At 52.2% G+C, this 20,399-nt stretch overlaps 1 protein-coding gene across 1 annotated transcript in view; it reads left to right on the forward strand.

The window, feature by feature from the left end:
• GALNT14 (polypeptide N-acetylgalactosaminyltransferase 14) overlaps nt 1-20,399 on the forward strand; it is a 79,765-nt gene that overhangs the window by 51,016 nt on the left and 8,350 nt on the right. The window contains exons 10-13 of the mRNA XM_008580524.1: nt 8,367-8,493; nt 10,878-10,970; nt 15,349-15,432; nt 15,898-16,042. Of these exons, the coding sequence (XP_008578746.1) occupies nt 8,367-8,493; nt 10,878-10,970; nt 15,349-15,432; nt 15,898-16,042 (449 nt within the window). The remainder of the gene's footprint in view (nt 1-8,366; nt 8,494-10,877; nt 10,971-15,348; nt 15,433-15,897; nt 16,043-20,399) is intronic.

The following is a 20,399-nucleotide window of genomic DNA, read 5'->3' on the forward strand; positions in this document are numbered from 1 at the left end:
TTCGAAAATTCTAAGTTCAAGCCTGGCTCCCCCAACTTCTGTCTGTCGGGATGTTGGGACTTAACCTGACCTCTAGAACTGCGCAAAGTGAAGTGATCCTTCTTCCACGTAGCAGTCCCATTTGGATTCAGGCACATGTTATTTTCAACGATGGCACATTCTGGTCCGACTTACCTGCACCTTTTTCTTTTTAGCAATGTTAACACACATCTGTGCAAATCAAGTAGCAATCTCATCTAGCCGGCTTCCGAGTCATTTGGCATTAACGAGGCCTGATTCTGATAGAGAAGTTGGGAATGGGTGCTGGGGAGGTGTGGGAGAGATATTTACAATCCATCACAAAATGTTTTAAACTGCAAGAAAAGCACTGCCGACAGCTATCGCAGGGAACACTGTTTTCTCTCACTCTAACATTCCATTATGTTATAGCCAGCTAACAGCACTTTGAAAGCCATTTCTGGATTTATTTATTTATTTTTAGCATTTTCTCTGGGAGAAAATGCAGTGTTTTTCCAATGGTGGATATATCACGTGCACAGCATCAGATCTGCGGGTAGGGATAGTGAGGCGCCTGAGTATGTGAGGGTGGGAATCTGAAAAGAGTTCCTGTGATGATCAGGGATTTGGATGGGTTTTGCAAATGACACTCAGCTGCCATGGAGAGATGGTGCTAAGGACTGAAGGAAGCCGCCTGTCAGAGCGAACAAATTCTGGCTCCAGGGTGTAGCAGGATTGGCCTCCCCACGCCCAGGTCACCAAGTCCTGAAGATCTGCTCCCCCAGCATTGCCCACATCCATGCCCTTCTCTCTATCCCCACCAATACTCTCCTAAATGATCCTCCACCTCTCCTTACTCCTGTCAAATGCATCCTCCCACCCTCCTACCAAAGTGCTCCTTCTGAAATGCAAGCCCACCCATCCCTCCCAGGCCTGGGCATCCTCAGTGGCTCCCTCTTATCCTGAGGACCAGGCCCACATTCTTCTCTCAGCCTCATCAGCGTGCTCCTCCCTCCAGCCTTCAGTCCAGAGGCACTGACAGAACCTCAGCATATGCCTGACCCTCTGCAAGGACTGAGCCTGTCTGCTCCACCAACACTGATTCCTCTGCTGCAGAAGCAGGTTGCACTGCAGCTCTGGGGCGCCTCCTCTAGCACGAAAACACCTTCTCTGCCCTCCCTCTTGGCCACCCGCTCCCTTGCTCCATGCCCCTCAGCGCCAGTTCTCTTCCCCATCACTGCACCAAGCCTGAGCCCTCTTATGTATTTTGCAGCTCTGGGGCGCCTCCTCTAGCACGAAAACACCTTCTCTGCCCTCCCTCTTGGCCACCTGCTCCCTTGCTCCATGCCCCTCAGCGCCAGTTCTCTTCGCCATCACTGCACCAAGCCTGAGCCCTCTTATGTATTTGTCTGTTCGTATTTGTCTGTTTATTCGCCTGTGCCTGCTGCCCTGCCTCCTACTAAACCTGGAGCTCCTTAAAGGCAAGACCATCCATCCAACTTCTCATTCTTGAGGCAGGCAAGAGTAGAAGCTGCTCACTAAATGTGCATTCAAAAAAACGAGAGACTGGATGGGAAGGAGGTTCAGGATGGAAAGGACAACATACTCCGTTAGTCTGTTTCTTTTGCTTATAACGGAATACCTGAAACTGAGTAATTTATAAAGAAATGAAATTTATATCTTGTAGTTCAGAGGTTGGAAAGTCCACAGTCCAGGGAATGCATCTGGTGAGGACCTGCTTAGTGGGAACCCTCTACAGGGTCCTTTGGCAACCAGGGAATCACATGGTGAGAATGGGCTGAGCAAAAGAGAGCTAAACTGCTCATTCTTATAAAGCCATCAGAACCACACCCATTACTCCATGAATGGATCAGTCCATTCACAAGGGCACAGTCCTCAGTCTAATTACCTTTTAAAGGCCCCACCCATCATATACCATAATAGGATTTCCCACCCTCTTAACACTGTTCCAATGGAGGTCAAGTTTCCAACACATGAATTTGGGGGGACACATTTGATCCATAGCATTCCCATATATCTAGTCTATGATGCTTCATTTAAAATAGGATTCATTGCTTCAAAGGGAGCCATGTTCAAGGGTTTCTTTTAAACTGAGAATAATAAAAGCAGGTAGAGGCATCTTTCCATTCTCAGAAGTAGAATTGCTGTGTGTTCTAGATGTGTTTGCATATGCTGTGTTGTCTATTTCACAGTACAAAAATACGGAGATTACTGGAAAAGGCTCTGGGCAGGGCAACCAGGACCTGCCCCATCTCACTTTTCATCCCTTAGAAGCAGCTGTTGATGGACTGGTTGCAGCGGCCACGTGAAAGCCATGCCTATCTTAGCCGACCCCCCCTCTCCCCACACACACATGCCCTGACCCTCATGTGTGCCATAGTTCCCACAAAATATTTCTAAAGTGAGCTGAATAGTTTTGATAATTACATCTAGAGTTCAGCATACGAGCAGGCTTTAGGGAAATGTGGCTTTTAGACTTCTTTTTCAGAAGTCAATTTGCATTAAAATTGGGTGTTTAACCTCTAATTTACATAACACAGGGTACCTGTAATATATCTACTTTGAGCTGCATCTTACTTTTAGCTTTTGGTCTTTAGAGATAAAAGGAATCTGCTGCTGCCCAGTAAGAAGTGTGTATGTGAGTGTGTGTGTGTAGGTGGCAGGGGTGGGGGGTGCACATTCCAAAAAAGGAGGTTTTGGCACATAGAGGAAGGGAGATTATGGGTTTCCTCAATTTAGAAAGTGGGATTTCCAAAGCACAGCAGGTGCAAAAGACAGTGCTGAGAAGAGAGAGATGGGGTGGGGGGAGGCTAGAGGAGTCTCCACCTCCCACTACCCCCAGAATGTAGTCAGGGACACCAGGCTGTGCCAGGCTTGGCGCATGCACACATGCATGGGGGTGCGCATTGCAGAAAGAACATGGGCTATGGAATCAGACAGGCCTAAGTTTGAATCCTGTAGTCACCACTGAGTATCCTTGGGAAAGTTACTTCACTTTATTAAGGCTGTTTCCAAGTCTTTAAAGTGGAGACAGTGGTACCTGTGGTAGGGAGAACGTAGAGAGAATGGCCCTGCAAAGATATTATCCACACCCTAATCCCTGCAGATGTGATTAAGGTTAGTAATTAGGGACCTGAAGTCAGGAGATTATCCTGGATCATCCAGGTAGGCCCAGTCTAACTACCTGCGCCCTTCAAGGCAGAAAACTTTCTCAGGCTGGAGGCAGAAGAGAAGAAGCAGAAGGAGAAGTTGGAGGGATCGGAAGCATGAGAGGAGCTCCACCTGCCATCACTGGTTTGCAGACGGAGGGGGCAACACAGAAGTAGCAGAGAGAGGCCCCAGGTTGACAGCCAGCAGGGAAAGGGACCTCAGTCCTGTAACCCCACGGAAGTGAGTTCTGCTAACAACCTGAATGTGCTTGAAAGCGGATTCTTCCTCAGAGCCTCCAGAAAGGAATACGATCCTGCAGACACCTTGATTTCAGCCTTGTGAGACCCTAGGTGGAGGACCTAACCAAATCCACCTGCTAAATTGGTGGTAAATTGTTATGGCAGCAATAGGAAACCATCGCGGTCCCCATATCACAGGAGTGTTGTGAAGATTATTAGATAACGCAGGCACCTCTGCTCTACCTGCTGCCTGCCTTCCCCTTTAGGCTACGTGTGAGCAGTATCTGTTACAGGAGGATTGAGGCCAACCCCCTAGAATAGTTTATTCCTCGTACTTTCTCTTTTGGCTTCACCCGTTCCATGCTTGGCAGCTCAAGATGAGGGAAATGGTCTCATCTGAGAGGAGCACCCAAGTCTGATGGAAAGCCACCTTTTCCTCCGGGTGGAGCAAAGCTAAGGCAGCCACACTCAGGTGAGACCCCCCCAAGGCCATCCTGTCCTGCTGCTCCTGAATGTCTCCAGGTCTAATCAAGTTCCATGACAGAGGACATTGGTTGGTCATTTTTCAAAGGGAATGTGGAAAGATAAAGGGTGCCACTTTGGCACTGGCAGTTGTGTGGCCATTGGAGACCATGGTCCAAAAGCAGGGAGCCCTGGATGCAGCCTTTATTGTCCCAGATGTGGGTGAAGTGCAGTCCTGCTCACACATTCACAGCTGTCTTTTGTGGGCCAGTTAAGATTTTCTCTTCTCAAATCTATGCATTTATTAAAGGATAATAAGAACAGCTTGCTTCCTGGCCAGTGGGCACAGGGAACCTTAAGATTACAGAAAGGCAAGGTCCCGTATGCACGTATGTATGTGTGGACTTATGAGTGACAATAGCCAGATGAGTGTCTGTCTCTCTCTGCCCAACACTGTCCTCTCTACTCTTTGTCCTCAGTAGGTTTAAACTTGGCCAAAGGTAGAACAGATAACACTACTGTGTATATGATACGTACGTATACAGTATACAGGGCTCCATTTAAAACAGGGCCCATTGCATTAAGTAGTACCTGTGTGTAATGGTCCCGTTTGCCTCTGTTTACAAAGCAGGCTATAAAATGAAATTAGAACTTTGACCAGTACAAGTGAGTGGTGGCAATATGAGAGAACAGCTGTGCTTGCTTCCTGGGGAGAAGGCTGTCCCTTCTCGCCTGAATTCCTGTCTGGCATTTATGGGCTCCTCGGGTGGATGTTGGTTCTGGAGAAGGGTTAGGGCCCTAGGAGGGCTGGTAAAAAGAGCTGATGGGTTAATGAGGAGATAGAGTGGAGGGCAGTAGGGCAGTTTGCTCTCAAACATTAATCTGAAGTTTAAAGAAAGTGAGATGATAGCAATGCCCCCAATGAGGATGCAATAATTACACCTGTCTCTGCCTGGAATTCAGAATGGATGTGGGTCTGTGTGACATTTATCACAAGGGAGATTATGCAGGTGCTGACTCAGCGAGAAGCCCCTGTAAACTCCCTGCACAAAATCCTTTGCTCCCTCCCCCTCCACTGAAGACACGGTGACTGCAGGAGCTGCAGCCTTGGAGCGTGGAGGCTCCGAGCTGTACCTGGAACGCCTCTGCCTCACCCCTTGGTCTATTCTGATGACACCTGTACTACCCCTCCACCCCTGCCCCTGCATGGCACCTCAGGATTACAAGACTTTCCCCAGGGCTTCAGCAGATATCTGTGAACCGCTGGGCCTGGCTCGCAGTCCTAGGATACCCATCATTATCCTGAGGTCAGTGGTATAGATAAGGGTAGGGCAACTGTGTATCTTGGGTTTTAACTATACCACACTGTAGGGCCTATAGATCATTACACCAAGCTGAAAACTCCAAGCTGCAGTCCTCAGATTGCCTCTTGACTCTGGCAGCAGCACAACAACCCATGTCAGGCCACGTGCCTCCCATCGTTTCAGATATGACCGTCTGGGCCCCAGGGTAGAGAGACTCTTAACCATCTTGGGCTGCAGGCTCCTCTGGGTGGCAGCAGCTGGCCTGTAGGAGAACTAAGACAGACATTGTTCAGAACTGGATGAGAGAGTTAATAAGGTAGCAACGTGACAGCTAGTTATATATTTGTCACTCGTGTTAGTTTGTGAGCATCTTTGTACCCACAGCTGTATTGGCCAGTGGGAGATATTCAGTCTTGAGGCAAGGCAGTGCCAGGGCCACACTGTGAGTTTTGGTGCCAGAGAGATGTGCGTCAAGTTCCAGCGACTAGCTGGCTGTCAGATGTCCAATTAGAGCTGCTGCTGCGTCGTAAAATAAGAACATCAGTAACCACTGTGCAGGGTTGGCAGGAGGACCGAGGAGCCGCCGCCTGAGGAAGAGCCTAACAAAGCCTGGCCCCGGAGGAAACGAAGGGGTCGTTTTCCTCCCAGGGCTAATGTTTGCAGGTTGTTGTACTGTGAATTTATGCACTAGAGCAACAGATACAGGGAAAGAGGAAGAAGAATGGATTTAGAGGAGGAGAGCAGGCATGGCTGCTTTGGGCTGTGGGAAGATGCTGAGGGGGTAGAAGACGTATTGGGTGTGGTGGTGTCTGGTGCACCTCACTGGAAGCCTTGGCCAGCCAGTGGACGCTGGTGCTGGAACCGGAATAGAGCTGGGGCTGGGGGTCAGTCCTCAGCATCGAGGGAAGCCTGGGCTCAGATGAGGAAGCAGGGTCAGGAAGACACTCAAAGACACAGCCTTGGGGAGAAGTAGGAGAACACCAGGAGACCAAAGGAAGGTGGAGAAGGACCAGAGCCAGGTGACAGTACTGTCCAAGGGGGGGGGGGGATCTGTGCATGACTGGCAGAGGGGAAAGGGCCTGTAGATCCAGAGAGAAACAAGTTGCTGGACAAGGGAGCATGGGGAGGGAACCAGCTTGTGGCGGGCTGGGAGGTGAGGAGGCTGGGGTGGGGGCATAGGTTGGAGGGGTTTGCTTTGCACGTGAGGAAGGACATGTGTCTCATTTGAATCCATGGAAAGGAAGAGATCATAGCGGAAACACATGCATCTCTGTAGGAGAAGGCTGGCACGACACTTGTAGGTTATATCTGGTGAGCAAAACTCCATTGCTCGTTCTGAGGAATTAGAGGGTTTTCCTTTTTGGGAACTGGAGCAGACCCTGTTTTGAGTCCCTGGAGAGGAGTTGACTGGAGCACAGACATGTTAAGGAAGACATCCTGAGACTCAAATTCACGCATACCGACACAATCCCACGCACTGAACCCTCTATGCACTCAGTGCATGATGCAGACGTGGGTGCTGGGCAGCTGCTGAGCTCAGTCCTCACTCACAGTCTCAAACTGTGCCCCAAATGCCAGCTCGCTCTGTATCATGGAGCCTTATGGAGAGCCAAAATCTCTATTGTTAAGTATGCAAACTTCAGGTGTCTCCTGCTGTGCAGTAGAAGACGGGAGGAGACAGCTATAAACTGTCTCAGAAGTTAGAAGTGGGCTCAGGTGGGCGCAGCACATCATGCCCATGTTCTAGAGAGACTGGCTTCGGAGGGATGTCTTGATAACTGCTCCTGATCTTTTACAGCTATAAACTGTCTCAGAAGTTAGAAGTGGGCTCAGGTGGGCGCAGCACATCATGCCCAGGTTCTAGAGAGACTGGCTTCGGAGGGATGTCTTGATAACTGCTCCTGATCTTTTAATCACACGTAGAATTGACATGGTTGTTCTCAAAATTCCATCTCATTTGATGCTGACAGAAGTCCTGCAGAGTATTTTTCTGATCTTTGACACATGAGGAAATCAAGCCTCAGCGAGCTTACGCAGGTTTCTCAAGGACACAGCTAGTGGGTTGCTGCCCACTCAGGTTTGCTGACCCCAAAGCTAAGCTCTTCCTGTTTCTTTCCCCCTGTGTGCTTGCCATCATTCAGTAGCAACCCTGAGAAGTCCTTCCTTCATCCTAGAGTCCATGTTGTCCTCCACAAAGGGAAATCAGAGCTTCCTGGGAATGAGCTGCACTAGACAGAGGGTTGGGTGCAGAGGAGGTGATGGAGTAGGTGGGCATGAAGGAAGTCTTGCCTGCAACTCAGCGGCCCTTCCATGGGGACATGGAAGGGGGGGGTAGGGGACAGGTAAGGATGGCTGAGGACGGGCGAGTGAGAGCAGGGGAGGACCAGGATGAAGAATTCAAGCCTAAGCAGTTGCTTGGAGAGTTGGGATGAAGGGAGACAGAGCAGGAAGTGGAAGGGACAGCAGATAAGAGAGAGGACCTGCAATGACGAAACCCGGGGAGACCAGGAGGTGGGGCCCAGGGTGCTGGAGGGTGTGCAGGGTGCATGCGGTGGGAAGGCCCTGGAATACCTGCCTCCTCCTCCCCTGCCCCTGGACACCAGCCTGCTTCCACATGGCCCCTCTCAGCGGCAGCCACCCACAGGCATGGTGCTTTCATGAGCCAGACTGTCTTCTTGATCCTTGAGCTTGAATGCAGAAGCATGAGCCGGGCAGGAATTGCCACAGGTTGGAAGCTGCCTTTCCTACCAGTGACATATCCAGTGGGGTGTGGGGGCATCCTGTTCTGGGTGCAGTCAGTAAGAGGGTGCATTGTCTGTAGAGAACTTTAAAGCAACAATAAAACTGTCTAATGCCCATTCTTTTCTAGTATCACTATGCACTGGCAATTATAAACAATAGCAGCGATAAGATACCTCCCCCCCGCCCCCGCCACCATGCCACTGCTTCTGTGTTACCGCATACCCCTCCCAGGTGTTAGGACTATGATCCCCATTTACAGATGTGGAAGCTGACGTTTCCCAGCCAGGGGAGCACACAGTCTGGCTGTGGAGTCCGTTCTTAGCCACCCTGCTCTAGGCCAGGTGCAGGGCCCTCATGGCTTCATTAGACCTGGGGCCCCTGGGGCCTCGTGCGTCAAGGCAGGAGGAGCTCCCAGTAATATGAGGTAAGAGGAGGTGCGACTGTCTTGCAGAAATCTCCTTCCGAGTGTGGATGTGCGGGGGCAGCCTGGAGATCATCCCCTGCAGCCGAGTGGGGCACGTTTTCCGGAAGAAGCACCCCTACGTGTTCCCAGATGGAAATGCCAACACCTACATCAAGTGAGTGTGCGGCCCCGAGGCCCAGTGCGATCTCCCTGCCGCCAGGGCACAGGAGGCCTAGCAGGGCGCTGAGGGGTGGCGGCCATCCTGGGGCTGTTTGGCTGCCTGAGCATTCTGGACTCTTCATGGGCACGGGACAGCAGGTCTGCCACACCCAGCCTTGGGGCTGGAGGCTTGACAAGGCCCCCCAAATGGCTTCAGGGGCTGCAAGTCACAGGTGGACGCCATTCTGCAGGGCTCTGCTCTGGGTATTTGGTGGGTAGCAGCCCTTCCTCCACCCGCTGAGTTCTAGAAGATCCACTGCTCCCACCTTCAGACTGGGTCACTAGGGGACAGGTGCTTGTGAAGATCTAGGGAAGGGGGAAGCAGTTTAGGTGCCTGCTCCCAAGGTGCACAGAAGGGTCCAGGCTGGGGCAGGCCCTGTGACCCCAGCTTCCTGTCCCAGGGTGTTCTCACCTCCTGCCTGGGGGACTCAGCAACCCAAGGGTGCCCACTTGTCTGCTCCCTGCTCCCTCCCTTCACAGAGCTTCCCCTTTCCTTGATTTTTTTTTTTTTTTTGATTTCTCCCTTTTCGATCTTTCTCTTCTGCTGTCAATAATTTCTGTGTGTCCCTTTTTTCTTCTCTTCCTCTAGCTTGCTTCCCTGATCCTCTTGTCTCGTGGTCTGATCTCTTCACTCATCCCCCTAGGCCCCTCTTCATTTTTTTGGTGTCATTTGGTCTATTCAGGGGAGGGGAGCTACACACCCCTTTTGGGGGTGCTCTTGGGATGTCATTGTCCTCTTCTGCGTTTTTCCTTCCTGGGTTTCCACATGCACGAGCAGGTACACATCATGTCCTGACACCACCGTCTCAGAGGAGGCATGGGTTCAAGCAAAGGGGAAATTAGCAACACCTTTGCAAAAACGTGGCGGCTGGGGCGGGGTGACGAGAGGTCATCAGGCAAGGGAGCAGCAGGGGGAACAAAGACAGGGCCACCTCCACTGTTGGGCTTTGAAAAAGTAAAGGTGAACTAGGGACATCTGGTGTGGGAAAGTGGTGTGGCCCTCTGGGAGCCATGTGACCACCTGGAAGGGATCAGCCCAGGAGTGCAGGGCAGGGCCTTGGGCTCCAGACATTCATTGACTTTGAGGTAGGCCCCGGCCATGGACATCCTGCACGCCATGCTGGGTCACTCAGTGGTTAGAGAACTGTGGCACAGCTGTCTGCTGAGCGACTGCCAAATTGCTGATGGCCAGGCCGTGGAAGGGCCAGCAAGGCATTAACCACCTCCAGAGCCGGAAAGTGGTGTGGCCCTCTGGGAGCCATGTGACCACCTGGAAGGGATCAGCCCAGGAGTGCGGGGCAGGGCCTTGGGCTCCAGACATTCATTGACTTTGAGGTAGGCCCCGGCCGTGGACATCCTGCACGCCATGCTGGGTCACTCAGTGGTTAGAGAACTGTGGCACAGCTGTCTGCTGAGCGACTGCCAACTTGCTGATGGCCAGGCCGTGGAAGGGCCAGCAAGGCATTAACCACCTCCAGAGCTCCCAGAGCTGGACTGCATGTGCATCACTGTCATTCCAGGCCCTAGCCTGGAAGGACTTGCCATGCTCCTCCATTCAATGCCTGTGCTCCAAAACAGAGCCAGAATCTGGAAGAGCACCCTAGGTTTACATTATGTGGCCTTGGTAGGTGCTGCTGCTGCCCAGGCCACCTGCTGGTCTTCTAATATCTTTTCTCCCTGTTCTGGGGCTCTCCGTGGTACCCCTCTACCCCTGGCTGCAGCATAACGACATCCTCAGAGACTGTCTTTCTGTCTCCTTTTCTCTGACCTTTGTGGTCAGACTCAGAGCAAATACCTGATTAAAAAACTAAAGAGTGCTGGCAAATGTCTGAAAGAGATGGCTTGATTACTTAATTCCGCACACCTGCACCAAGCTATTTGCACAGCTTGTGGGAAGACTGTGCGTGTGTTGGCTTTCCCCTTGGAAAGCTGGGACCTCAGCACTTCCCCTCTGGTAAGGGGGGATCCCGGCACAAGATCCCGAGGAGGCCAGACGCAAGATACTCCACACAGGCCCTGCCTTAGAGCTCTGGGTTACAGGCAGCAAGGCGTGTGTCCAGTTCTCCTGGCCCTTTCCTTCCAATTTCCTTGAGAGCCACAAAAGTTGTTTCTGGCATGATTTTTCTGGTCTTTACCTTTTGGGGGAAGGTTTGTATGAAAATCCTGTGTCTTAGGGTAATGGCCCCTTTGGAGATATGGTAGGGCTTGGCTGGGCTTGACACCCCAGGAACAATAATGTCAGTAGGTGGATTGTGGTGACCCCACCTGGGTGATGTATTTCAACTGGGTACATCCCAGGTCCTCCCAGACAGCCCCTTCCTGATGTTTCTGTCTCCCCAGGAACACCAGGCGGACAGCTGAAGTGTGGATGGATGAATACAAGCAGTACTACTATGCTGCCCGGCCTTTCGCCCTGGAGAGGCCCTTTGGGAAGTAAGTGTCCCTTCAGGCTGAGGAGGGCAGAGAGGAGAAAAGCCCTTGCTTGTGGGCCTGAAGCAAACGGGTCCTGATAGGCCTGTCTGCTTGGCTGGTCTCCTGAGCCTCTATGCCCCTCCAGGGCCCACGGCTAGAGCTTCTGCCCAGTTCTGGCTGTGCAGGGCATTAGGCAGCTCTTCTGGAATACCTGTCTGGCAACCTGGACTGCTGACTCCATAGGGGGAACTGTGCATTGTACAATGCACCAATATTTCTAGATTTTCATGGAAAAGGTAGGATGTGGGACCCATCAGCCTTTGGACGAGCTCCTGCCTAGTTCTCGGTCACCCAAGCCTGAGTTCCTCTCCTTCCCTGGAGGAACGGTATGCACTCAGATGTCCCCTCCAGCTATGTTCAAGCTTCATGGGAGAAGAGGACAGCGAAAGCAATGTTTAAGAACTAGATAACCTGCTTAAGGTATCTCATTAGTCTTCCCCAAACTGAGAAATGGGCTTAATTACCTGTATTTTACAGATGAGGAGACTGAGGCTTATACAGGTTAAGGTACTTGCCCTAAATCCTACCACTGTAAGACGGGATGGAGGCTGAAACCACACCTGTCTGGCTCCAAAACTGTATGACCTTGCATTCCCAGCCCAGAGCTGACTGGCATAGAGAAGAATAGCGACTTTATTTATGTTACCATTTGTGTGTCTCTGGGGGCGACCAATGGCTTTTTGTCATACTAATGTGACTCACTAGTCATAGGAAGGCTGTTGAGCAGATGGTTTTTTTCTGCCTAAACTTCATAGGTCTGGCCCATCACTGCGCAGGAGGATTCAATCAGAACCCACCAAAGTGATCTGCAGCTCTACCTCATACACCCACACCCTCCCTGCAGTTCTCTCCCTCCAGACCTCCCGAGGCATTGGCTCTTGGTCCTCATCAGAACTTCTGGTCCACTGGCCAGGCCTGCCCACCCCTTTTCATCCCCTTACCTCGCCAGCGGGATTCCACGCTCTTGCTTGAGACGGCTCAAAAGGTCTTGTCCTCAGATCTTTTGCCCTACTGTCTACCTAGCAACATCTTCTCCTTCCCTACCTTCCCGCCACCCCCTTTCTCAACCCTGGATGAACCTGACTTTTTCCTCCCCTGCGCACAAGCTACTGAACAGCACCAGGTAACGTAAGCTGGTGCTACTAGTGCTTCTCCATGGCTGTCGGTCCCAGCGAGGCCGCGGGATGCCCACTGTCCCCGCTGCCTTTCCTGACCAGCATTCTTCCTCGATCTTCTCTCCCCAGTTCCTGAGTCCACCCCCTCCTTCCACTGGCAGCAGAGACACCTTCTGTTTTATAGATGACATCAACTTCCCAAGACAAACCAACCCATTGACTTTACCGCATCTGCACATCTGGCTGTGTCCCCCGTCTCCAGGACAGGGCGTGCTTCCTGCTGTGGTAGGCCAGCCTCCACCTGGACTCTGGATGCGCCCTTGCTTCCTGCCTTCATTCATAAATGCACGTTTATGTAGTTCCCACTGCCTGGATGCATTTCCTCCTGGCGCAGGGCCTCTCAAACTTTGTGCACACAGATCTCTTGGGAATCTTGTTACAATACAATGCGGATTCTGATTCTGGAGGTCTGCATTTCTAACACGCCCCCGGGTCATGCGATGCTCCTGGTCTTAGGACCACAATTCAAGGAGGAGGGTTACAGGGGGCAGGTTTCCAAACTACTCTGCACATGGGAGTCACCTGGGGAGCCTCGGAACTACTGATGCCTGTGCTCCTCTCACAAAGAGCTGATTGACTTGGTCTGGGGTGTGGCTTGGACCATAGAAGTTTTAATACCCACCCCCCAGGTGATTCTAATGTGCAAACACACACTCCTAGGGGGCTGGGGCCTCCACTCTCCCTGACCTCTAGTCTCTCCTCCACTGCGTCATTCCCATCAGCACTGAAACTTATTCTGTCTTACTTCTTACAAAGAAAAACACTACAAAAATCTTCCTTCAGCCTGACATTGCTCGTCACCTACACCCCCATCTTTTTCTGCTCCTCCAGAGCCCAGCTTAATGGAGCAGCTGTGTGCCTTCGCTGCCTCCACCTTCCCCTCCCCTCCCTCCTGTCCTGGCAGCTATCGGAGGCCTTGCACCCATCCCCTGCGACTGCTTTCCCTGGCTCCCCATGACTCCCTTGCACCCCTTACTGTCCCTGTCAGCATGATGAGTCTTCCCGCAGCCTTAGCCCTCTGGCATGCCTCTGCTCTCCAGGCTTTCAGAACTCTGCAGTCTGGGCTTTTCTTCTGCTGCTAGGCTCTGCCTTCTTGGTCCTGTTTGCAGGCTCAGTTTCCTCCTCCTACCCCAATGTGTTGGTCTCCCCTGAGGGTCTGTGATAAGCCCCCTTCTTACTATATATTCTCCCTGGCACCCACCACCACATCTGTGCCACTGCTACTCACGTCTTTATTTCTAATTTGGACCTGGCCTCTGAGCTCCAGTCGCTTATATACATGTATCAACTGTACACCTCCACCTAGATGTCTCCCAGGTGCCTCCAACTCAGATCCTAAGCCGGACTCATGAAGTTTACTCCTAAACTTGCTTCTCATCCCCTATTCCCCATCCCCAGGAACAGTCTTTCTATACCCTGTTGCCCAAGTCAGAAGTCTGTGTGTCAACCTTTGTTCCTTCCTCTTCCTTCCTCTGCTGCCCCGAGCAATCACTAAGCCCTGGTGACACTGCCTCATTCATGCACTGAGCACCCAGGTCCTTGCTAAACACTGAACATTCAGCATTTAAAAAAACTTGACATTCTGTCCCCATGGAGCTTAGTGTGGGGAAGAGGTGTGATTAGAGCTACTTAAGTTCGGGTGCAGTCTTGGGGGTGGGCCCGAGGGAGGAATCGGGGTGGAAGGAGGGGAGGCTGGACAGGAGGCAGTGCCAGTGCTGTGTGGTTGTCCCGGGGGCACAAGATGTGAACAGAACTCAGGTGGGCCCTGGCGGTTCAGATGGAGAGAAGTGGAGGGACTGGCTGTCACTCTCTCTCTTCCCACCCCCACTGCCTATCTGAAAGCACAATCAGCCCTCATCACAGCCACCTCCTGACTATCCGCGCCCCCGTCTCCAACTCTGCCCCATCAGAGCCATTCCCGTGCCAGCAGTAAGATGCTCTCGAGTTGCAAACATCACCATGCATGCTCTGCTTAGAGCTGTCAGTTTCATACCGATGCCCTTAGAATAAAGGCCAAGCTCCTCAGCAGTGCCTCACATGACCCTCTGTGGCTGTCTCCGCTCACCCCTCCCACTTCCCCTCTTCCATCCCCCCATGTGTTCACACGCACGTCTGTTTTAGCATCCTGCAGCACTGCTCCTGCCCGCAGAGCTTTCTCTTCTTCACGTGTGCCAGTCTGTCTTTCCTCTCCCCTAACCTGTAGCCGGGGCCCCAGCTCATCTGCTTTCTGTGTCTGTCCACTCTTCCTCCAGACACCAGCATCACCATCACCTCCTTGACCAACATGGACCTGATAAGCAAGAATACGGCTCACCCCTCCCACTTCCCCTCTTCCATCCCCCCATGTGTTCACACGCACGTCTGTTTTAGAATCCTGCAGCACTGCTCCTGCCCGCAGAGCTTTCTCTTCTTCACGTGTGCCAGTCTGTCTTTCCTCTCCCCTAACCTGTAGCCGGGGCTCCAGCTCATCTGCTTTCTGTGTCTGTCCACTCTTCCTCCAGACACCAGCATCACCATCACCTCCTTGACCAACATGGACCTGATAAGCAAGAATACGTCTTTGAGGTGTGCCCACAGCCCCACATGCCTGCCCTGTGTCACATGGGGTTGTGATGGCTGGTTTCATTGTCTTTTTCTACTGCTCAAAAGCTTTCCATCTTATCCCACATTGGGTACAATGCCTGACACATTTTTAGGTACTCAGTGAATATTTGATGAACAAACACATGGACAGGCCCCAGAAGCAGCCGAGAAGAGGATTTTTGAGGCTGGGGCAGTAGGGAGTGGGGAGTGGTATTTCAACTGCAAAATTTAAAGAGGGATTTTGAATAAGTAGACCCAGAGCCCTAGCAGTGAATTATTAACAACACACTGAATGTTCTTGCAGGTTTGTTTTTAATGAAAATTTAAAACACCCCCAAATTCCATTTTCAAGTAAAACACACGTCCTTAGTGTCATTTCCGCACCATTGTGAGATATTGCTAAGTGTTTTCACAGCTTTGTGTGGAGCTATAGAAAGCTCTTCATGGTTAATTTCCATAGGGCCCTCCTGAGAGATGTGGGTGCAGAGCGTGGGCACCGGGCATGCCTTGCACTCCCCAGCCAGAGCCGGTGTTGCTGGGGCCTATCTCTGACAGTTGTTTGTCTTTGTGTCTGTCCCTAGCATTGAGAGCAGATCGGATCTGAGAGTGAATCTGCACTGTGAGAGTTTCAAGTGGTACCTGGAGAATGTCTATCCAGAACTCAGGTACACCCCCTACCTGTTGGGGTCTTAGCTGACTGCAAGGAGAGGCCCTCAGCTGGCTTAGTCTAGAGGAGACAGCCTGTGGCCAACTGGGTGAGGGTTTGTAAGTGTGTGGAAGTCTAAGAAGACCAGTTGTCCCCTCTTATCCCTGAAGACAGAAGGGGGATTATTTTGAATCAGCAGCATGAGGGACTGAGGTTAGCTAGTAGCAGTATTCCTCAGCTGCTGGGTTTGAGCCCTGAGGCTGGCTCTGTTCTGGGATCCTTCCACCCTTGTTGCTCCTAGGTCTTTCCTGGCTGCCTCCTTCTTAGCAGCACCCTCCCCTTCTCTGAGCAGTGCAAATCTTTGTAACAGCCCAGGCTGAGATGTCCCTGCCCTTCTCAAAACATGACGCCAACCTCTTCAGGTGCTAGTGTTGCCCATCCAAACAGCGGTGGATTCTCATCTTTCCTCGTGGCTTTCCTCTAGGATCCCCAAGGATTCCTCCATCCGGAAGGGCAACATCCGACAGAGGAAGAAGTGCTTAGAGTCTCAAAAGAGCAAAAATCAAGAGATTGCAAACCTAAAGTTGAGCCCCTGTGTCAAGGTCAATGGCAGGGAAGCGAAGTCCCAGGTAAAGTAACTGGCTGGGGGTATAGCACCGTGTGTCACAGAGGAGGGAGGTGGCCAGGTTAGCCTCTGTCACCTGCTGTTACATGACATCAGGTGCCCAATTGTTCCCAGAGACCAGCAGCCAAGCGTGAGCCACATGTCCCCCTCCCTCTGCCACTGTTTACTCCACTTGGTTCCAAGTACATGGAACTCCTCTGAAAGATGACTTTGCAGGCAGCATCTTGCCCACAGGAAATTGCCCATTAAATCAGCAGGAGCTCAGTGAGTTTGTTGTGGGCATCCTGCCTGCTGGCAGGGAACGTGGGTTATCCTCTGAAAGATGACTTTGCAGGCAGCATCTTGCCCACAGGAAATTGCCCATTAAATCAGCGGGAGCTCAGTGAGTTTGTTGTGGGCATCCTGCCTGCTGGCAGGGAACGTGGGTTGGGACAGGCAGGGCTGGTGGCACAGCTGCCTCCCAAATGTGAAATGCAAAGGGAGAAAAGCCTGCTGGTGGCAGTGCCACCTCCAGGACAAAATGCCTGCTCTGTGAGGCTCCCAGCTGACTTAGCTCTGACTTTCAGGCAGTCACATCAGATTCAGTAAAACCATCGCCATCTGCAGCCCCGTCCCCTGGGTACGTCCTCATGTCCTCCTTCGTCCCGCCCTCCCCTCAGCAGGCCCTGGCCCCCTCTGCAGCTCCTGCTCTCCTCAAGTCTGCAGGACCACTGTGGCCCTTCTTGGAAACTTTCCTTGTGCCTTACTTGATTCATCAACAGAGCACCACTCCCCGCTGTTTTACAGGACAGTGTTCTCCTGTCTGAGGATAGAACTGCCCTTTTAAAGGTCACTGACACATTCACAGCCTGTCCCAACCTGTGTAGCACTTGGCCCGCTGAATGTGTTCAAGCCCGTTCATTGCAGACTTTCCCTCCAGGTGACCCTCATCTTCCTACATTCTCATTCTTTCCGTCTGAGTTCCTGGCTGGCTTCTCTCCCCCGCTTATGGTGGTATCACCAAGGTTCTCAGTTCACTGTTCTTTTTTTATAAACTATTTCTTGGAGATTTTTATCTCTCTGTTTATTGATTAACAAATTCTGTATCTTCAGACGTCCATGAATTTATTTATTCATTCAACAAACACTTCTCTGCTAACTGTGAAGACGCAGAGATGAAAGACCAGGTTGCAGGTCTCGAGGGCCCGGGTAGAGAGTGAGGACGCTGCCTCTGAGGGCTACAGGGAGACGGGTCGGAGGGGTGGAGGGTGAGGCTGAGAGGAAGCAGGAGCCGAATCAGGGTCTGTTTTTTTGTGCTGCAGAGGTTAAGTTTTATCCTCAGGAGCAGGGTGCTGTGAGATCCCAGGAGAGGGCTCGGGGATCTCAGGTTTGCAGTTGGACCTCTCACCTGGACTCTGTCTCTCAGACTCTGGGCAAGTGAGTGAGTCCACAGCCACGTCAAACTCACCTGTGATTCAAGTGAACAGGTGGCCACAGCACCTGTCATGCATCCCGGCCATCTCCCTGTCCTACTAGTTCTCTCTACGTGACCACTCTCTCCCAGGCACTGCAGCTCCAATCCTGGCCAACTCCTATGCTCCTCCTTCTCTAGTATCCCCATCTCTGCAAGCCCCTTCACATCTCCCCCAGAAGAGCTGTTCTTAGGCCTCGTGTTCATGTCTTCATGCTAGATCAGCGTTCCTCAGCCTGGGCACTATTGACAATTTGAGCTGGATAATTCTTTGCTGCAGGGATGCTGTCCTGTGCCTTGCAGGCTGTCTAGTAGCATATCTGGCCTCTCCCTGCAGATGCCAGAAGCACCTCCCGCACACACATCATGACAACCAAAAATGAGCCCAGACATTACCAAATGCCCCTGAGGGGCAGAACTGCCCCTTTGGGAGCTGTCGTGCCGGCTATGGCACCAACCTCCACTTGCCCTTCCTGCCTCCAGTCTTTGCCTCTTGTCTGTGGTCTCGTGTGTGGTCACTAAACTACTGTTCCCAACTGCACCACAGCCTTCAATGGCTCCCCATTGTCTGCCACAATGGTCCAGACTGTTAGGCCTGGCACTTGAGGCATCTCACAGCCTGGCTCCAGGCTATCTGCTCTAACAGGGCAGGAGAGGGAGCTGCCTGAGCCAGATAGGAAAAGAGAAAGGAAACCGAGTGTCTATTTTGCTTTAGGTGTGTCCGCCCGGCTGAGAAAGACACAATTGCTCAAATGGCATTTGTAAGATGTTGAGTACATGGCACACATCCCTCCTCCTACACCCGGCCCTGAGGGGAGGTTGCCAGGCCTGTACCTGACTGAAGGGCAATAATGCCCATCCCAGCTGATCCTCCTGTCCTGTGAGAAAGGGGAGGAAACAGCAGTTGTCGTCAGGGTCATCGTAGTAATGGTCTGCAAGTGAGCAAAGACTTCTTTTCCAGAAGGTAGTGCTAAGCCACCACCCTCTCTGCCCTGCAGAGAACAGCTGGTTTGTGGAGTGACAGTGTGGACTGAGGATAAGAGAGGAACCCCTGAGATTGGAAGACATTCCATCCCTGTTCTACAGATGATGATGCCAAGGCTGTGAGAGGTTAACCAGGGTCTTACACCAGTGAGCTCACAGCCCCCCACCAGCTTCACCCACAGCTGCGCTGGTGCTGACGCTGGCAGAGTCCTGGCTGGCCCTGGAGCAATCTTAAACAAGTTAAATCACAGGAGAAGACGCCTGCCCAACACTCTTCTAGTTTATGCATATTAAAACCATAGATCAGTTCCACCTTGAAGGGAGAGAGGGGCAAAAGACTCTTGTTCCTGGCCAGTTTCCAGTGACAACTCTTAGGAAGAGGGGAGCACAGATGGCACCCTCATGTCAGGGTCTGGGGTGGGGCAGGCCACAGCATGGCCCCCTTCATGACATTCATGGAAATTGGGGCGAGAGTGAGAATGGGGCCCCATATCCCAGACCCCATCCCAGGCCACGGCACACACGCAGTGCAGGCTTCNCCACAATGGTCCAGACTGTTAGGCCTGGCACTTGAGGCATCTCACAGCCTGGCTCCAGGCTGTCTGCTCTAACAGGGCAGGAGAGGGAGCTGCCTGAGCCAGACAGGAAAAGAGAAAGGAAACCGAGTGTCTATTTTGCTTTAGGTGTGTCCGCCCGGCTGAGAAAGACACAATTGCTCAAATGGCATTTGTAAGATGTTGAGTACATGGCACACATCCCTCCTCCTGAATCTGTGTGCAGGAGGCTAGTGGGGATCCCAATAGCCAATGCTGTCTTCCCCTTTCCCTTTCCCTGGGACAGGAGTTTGCTTGGTCTGTCTCCAGCAAAGCAGGCTTTTCTGGTGCTCAGTGTCTTTGGCTGCATCACGAAGTGGGGAGAAGGGATCCAGAGCTCTGGGGGCCTCAGAGAGGGGTCCCCAACACTCGGCCCTGAGGGGAGGTTGCCAGGCCTGTACCTGACTGAAGGGCAATAATGCCCATCCCAGCTGATCTTCCTTTCCTGTGAGAAAGGGGAGGAAACAGCAGTTGTCGTCAGGGTCATCGTAGTAATGGTCTGCAAGTGAGCAAAGACTTCTTTTCCAGAAGGTAGTGCTAAGCCACCACCCTCTCTGCCCTGCAGAGAACAGCTGGTTTGTGGAGTGACAGTGTGGACTGAGGATAAGAGAGGAACCCCTGAGATTGGAAGACATTCCATCCCTGTTCTACAGATGATGATGCCAAGGCTGTGAGAGGTTAACCAGGGTCTTACACCAGTGAGCTCACAGCCCCCCACCAGCTTCACCCACAGCTGCGCTGGTGCTGACGCTGGCAGAGTCCTGGCTGGCCCTGGAGCAATCTTAAACAAGTTAAATCACAGGAGAAGACGCCTGCCCAACACTCTTCTAGTTTATGCATATTAAAACCATAGATCAGTTCCACCTTGAAGGGAGAGAGGGGCAAAAGACTCTTGTTCCTGGCCAGTTTCCAGTGACAACTCTTAGGAAGAGGGGAGCACAGATGGCACCCTCATGTCAGGGTCTGGGGTGGGGCAGGCCACAGCATGGCCCCCTTCATGACATTCATGGAAATTGGGGCGAGAGTGAGAATGGGGCCCCATATCCCAGACCCCATCCCAGGCCACGGCACACACGCAGTGCAGGCTTCCAGCCTGTGCCTGCCCCTTGTCTTCCCACTCCCAGCTGCACAGCCTTTCTCCTAAATGTCACTTTCCTCTAAATGTCCCCCTTGGGCCTAGGGGTGTATACTAGGGACACGGTCTACCCTTGGGAGGACACACCAGGGATGAGATCACACAGGTCCTGAAATCAGGCAGGGGCCATTTGAGTGGGGGAGGAATCTGGGGTCCTAGACTGTGGAGTAAAAGCACCCGAGAGTGGAACCAGGAGCTC

Source organism: Galeopterus variegatus, unplaced genomic scaffold (assembly GCF_000696425.1).
Source record: "Galeopterus variegatus unplaced genomic scaffold, G_variegatus-3.0.2 Scaffold2122, whole genome shotgun sequence".
NCBI classification, from domain to species: domain Eukaryota; kingdom Metazoa; phylum Chordata; class Mammalia; order Dermoptera; family Cynocephalidae; genus Galeopterus; species Galeopterus variegatus.